This window comes from Fonticula alba, assembly GCF_000388065.1.
Source record: "Fonticula alba strain ATCC 38817 unplaced genomic scaffold supercont2.4, whole genome shotgun sequence".
In the NCBI taxonomy this organism is placed as follows: domain Eukaryota; order Rotosphaerida; family Fonticulaceae; genus Fonticula; species Fonticula alba.
This window is the reverse complement of record NW_009242974.1, coordinates 205,483-208,945: the sequence shown is the minus strand read 5'-3', so window position 1 is coordinate 208,945 and position 3,463 is coordinate 205,483. Positions and strand designations below refer to the sequence as shown.

Below are 3,463 nucleotides of genomic sequence, written 5' to 3'. Positions count from 1 at the left end.
GGGGCGGCCGGGCGCCGGCACCGGTGCCGGAGCTCAGGCCTTGCTGGGGGTGAGGCAGCCCTTGGGCCCGGGGCCGTTGCACGTGCCGCAGGTCTTGTGGCAGGGCTGGCACTTGTCCGCGCCATGGACCGGGTGGGCGTACGTGCCCGGGGCACAGGCCAGGCAGACAACCGGCAGGCCGACATCCGCCTGGTGGCACATGCCGCAGCCCTCGGGGCAGGCCCGGCACTCGTAGTTCTCCGGGTCGCGATAGAACCCGGCATCCAGCCGGCAGAAGTTCTCCTCCGGCAGCCGGCAGACATCCTGCCCGGAGAGGTCGACCCCGGGGACCAGGCCCTCGGGGCAGTCGCCGAGCACGCACCTCCCGGTGCCGGACACCAGCCGCCAGCCCGGGTGGCAGGAGGTGCACATTTTGGCGCTGGTCGAGCACGAGGCGCAGGTCTCATCGCAGAGGTCCATCTTCGGGCTCGGGTCCAGGGGGTTGGAGATGGCGGTGCTGTCGTGGCTGTCGTAGTTGATGTAGCACCGCTCGTAGAAGAGGTACTCGCCGGGGACGCACTTGCAGCACTTGAAGCGGTTGATGAAGCACTCGGCGCAGAAGACACACTTCTCGCAGCGCTGGTTCTCCTCGCGCCAGAACCACCCGGCCGGGCAGCCGGACTGGCACAGGCCGTCAATCATGTAGGGATGGCTGGCGGAGCAGGTGATGCACTGGTCGGCATTCAGGCCGCGGCAGGTGTTGCAGCTCTCGTGGCAGGGCCGGCAGATGCGGTTGGCGATGCTCCAGAAGAAGCCGCTGGGGCAGGTGGTCGGGACACATTCGCCGGCCCGCGGGGCGTAGCCGATCTCACAGGCCAGCACGCCGTACTGGTCGCACTTGAGGGCATGCGGGCCGCACTTGAGGCACTTGTTGCCGGCCGCCTGGCGATAGCCCTCCGGGCAGTGGGTCCGGCAGGCGCCATCCGGCATGGTCAGGAAGCCGGGCTTGCAGGCGGTGCAGTTGTTGGCCCGGTCCTCGCAGGTCAGGCACTGGGGCGCACAGCGCCGGCACATGTTGTCCACCTGGAAGTGGGTGCTGGCGCATGTGGTGACGCACTCGCCCTGGCCCGGGACCCAGGTCTCCTGGATGAGACGCCCGGCCGGGCACTCGCGGCACTGGTCGGCATTCGGCCCGACCGAGCGCTTGCACGTGGAGTGGCCCTCGGCACAGCCGAGGTTGCAATGGTAGCACAAGTTCAACGGCGGGAAGAGCATGGTCAGGCAGCGCTCCGGCATGGGGACGCAGAATTCCGCGCAGGCCAGCACACTGTCATCCGGGTCGGTGAACCAGCCGAAGGCATTGACCTGGCCGCCGCTGGTGGGGGTCCCGCGCGCGCTGGCCGCCGCCATGCTGGACAGCATCTGCTTGGCACTGAGCTTCGGGGTGGTGTCGGCGACTTGCTGGGCCCCGGGCGCGGCATTCCCATCGAGGATGCCCCCGAACCCATAGAGGCCCCAGCACATCCAGAAGCAGTCATCCGGGTTGACCCCGGAGTCGGTGCGAATGGCCGAGATGGAGATCCCCCCGTCGTTGGAGGAGGCCGACGAGGCGCCGGCCGCGGAGCCCAGCAGGGCGGTGACCGCCTTGGCGGCCACCACATCCGGCGTGTACAGCAGCCCATTGGCATCCTCCATTTGGATCTCGATCGACCGGGGCCCGGCAAAGGGGGATGTCGTGTGGATGCCGGAGGCCGGGCTGCCGGCCGTGTGGGCCTGGTCGGCCGGCGGATCGGCCACCTGGGCGAAGTCCGTCATGGTGTAGGTCAGGGTCTTGGCCGGGGGCTGGCCGGCGGCCGAGCCATCCGACCGGGGCTTGGCACTGTTGATGCTCAGCCCATTGCCACTGCCCGGGGGCCAGTAGGGATTCGGCCGGGCAATGCCGTCCGGATGCCAGCAGATGGGCCCATCGCAGATGGGGATGATGGGCACCTCATGCGGGTAGGTGGCCATCAAGGGAGGCGGGTCCAGCTCCGGGCAGTAGTACCACTGGGGCACGCAATTGCCACAGTGGCCGGTCAGGTGCATGTGCTCATTCTCGCCGGTGCAGCCGCCATACTGGCAGATGCCATCCCAGAAGCGGAAGCCCCAGTTACAGCTGGTGCAGTCGTCCGGGGTGGGCCCGGTGCAATTCTTGCACGACTCGTGGCAGCGGATGCAGTGCGGGGTGGAATCGGTGTTCGGGCCGGTGTACTCGTAGAAGCCGGGCTCGCAGCTGGGGTAGCAGCGGCCGTCGATGAACCGGAAGCCGGGCTTGCACCGCTGGCAGACCGTGCTGCTGGCACACTCGGAGCAATTTTCCGCGCACACATCGCAATGGCCGACCAGGGTGCTCCCCGGGTTGGGGACCACGATGCGGCCCTCGGTACAGGCGGTGCACTGATTGGCCGCCGGGCCGGTGCACCGGGTGCAATTCGGGGCGCAGGGCTGGCAGGTGTAGTCGGAAATCCGGTCCCAGTAGCCCAGCGGGCAGTTGGTGACACACCGGTCGATGTGCCACCGGAGGCTGGTGAAGCAGGTGAGGCAGTCGTCGGCCGTCGGCCCGGAGCAGGTCATGCAGGTGGTGTCGCAGAGGCCGGTGTAGGTGGTGGTGGTGATGGCGGCGGCGGCGGCGGCGGCGGTGCCGATGGTGTTGGCCTCATCGGCCGCCGGGGCCGGGCACTCGGCCGGGCAGCCGGCCCGCATCTCCGGGTCCTCGGCGCACCGGGCATCATCGCAGGCATCGCAGATGGTCCCCCGGGGGAAGGTGGTCTCCGGGCAGGCATCGACGCAGCGGTTGCTGACCAAAAACTGCCCGGCCGGGCAGCCGGTGCAGTGGCCGGGCTCGCGGCCGCTGCAGGTGGCGCAGCCATGCCAGCAGGGCAGGCACTGGCCGAGCTCCGCCGAAGCGAAGAACCCGTCCGGGCACTGGGCCACACAGGCCGACGCCTTGGCATCGCGGAAGAGCCCGGCCTCGCACACGGTACACACGGCGGTCTGGGTGAACAGCCGATCGCCCGAGAGGCTGGCCTGGGTGCCGAGGGCGCTGTCCAGCGGGGCCGTCACCAGGACGCATGTCTGGCAGCCGGGGCCGCAATCCCCGGCGGTCGGCGGGTCGAAGCGGGCCTGGCCGCCGGTGCCGACGGCCTGGATTTCGGTGGTGCCCGGGCGGTAGACGATGCCGGCCACCTCGATGGCCTCCTGGGCGCCGGGGCGCTTGAGGATCAGGCGCCCGGCGGTGTGGGCCTTCGGCACGGGCAGGGCCGCGGCCGAGCAGAGCAGCACGAAGAGCGCGGCCAGGGGCAGGCTTAGGGCGCGGACCATGCCGCGCCCGCTGCTTGTGGGCTTGGCAAACATGGGGCCGCCAGACACCTGGGGGGCGGCAGGCGGGGGCCCAGGCCGGGGCACGGCCGGACATGGGCCGACCGGGGGGAGGGAACGGGGGGGG

At 70.3% G+C, this 3,463-nt stretch overlaps 1 protein-coding gene across 1 annotated transcript; it reads right to left on the bottom strand.

The window, feature by feature from the left end:
* Positions 1-33: 33 nt before the first annotated feature.
* Positions 34-3,387, bottom strand: H696_02586 (hypothetical protein; the record flags this gene model as incomplete). Its single annotated transcript, XM_009496497.1, has 1 exon — positions 34-3,387. The coding sequence occupies exon 1, from the start codon at positions 3,370-3,372 to the stop codon at positions 34-36; it is 3,339 nt and encodes a 1,112-aa protein (XP_009494772.1). The 5' UTR covers positions 3,373-3,387.
* Positions 3,388-3,463: the final 76 nt, after the last annotated feature.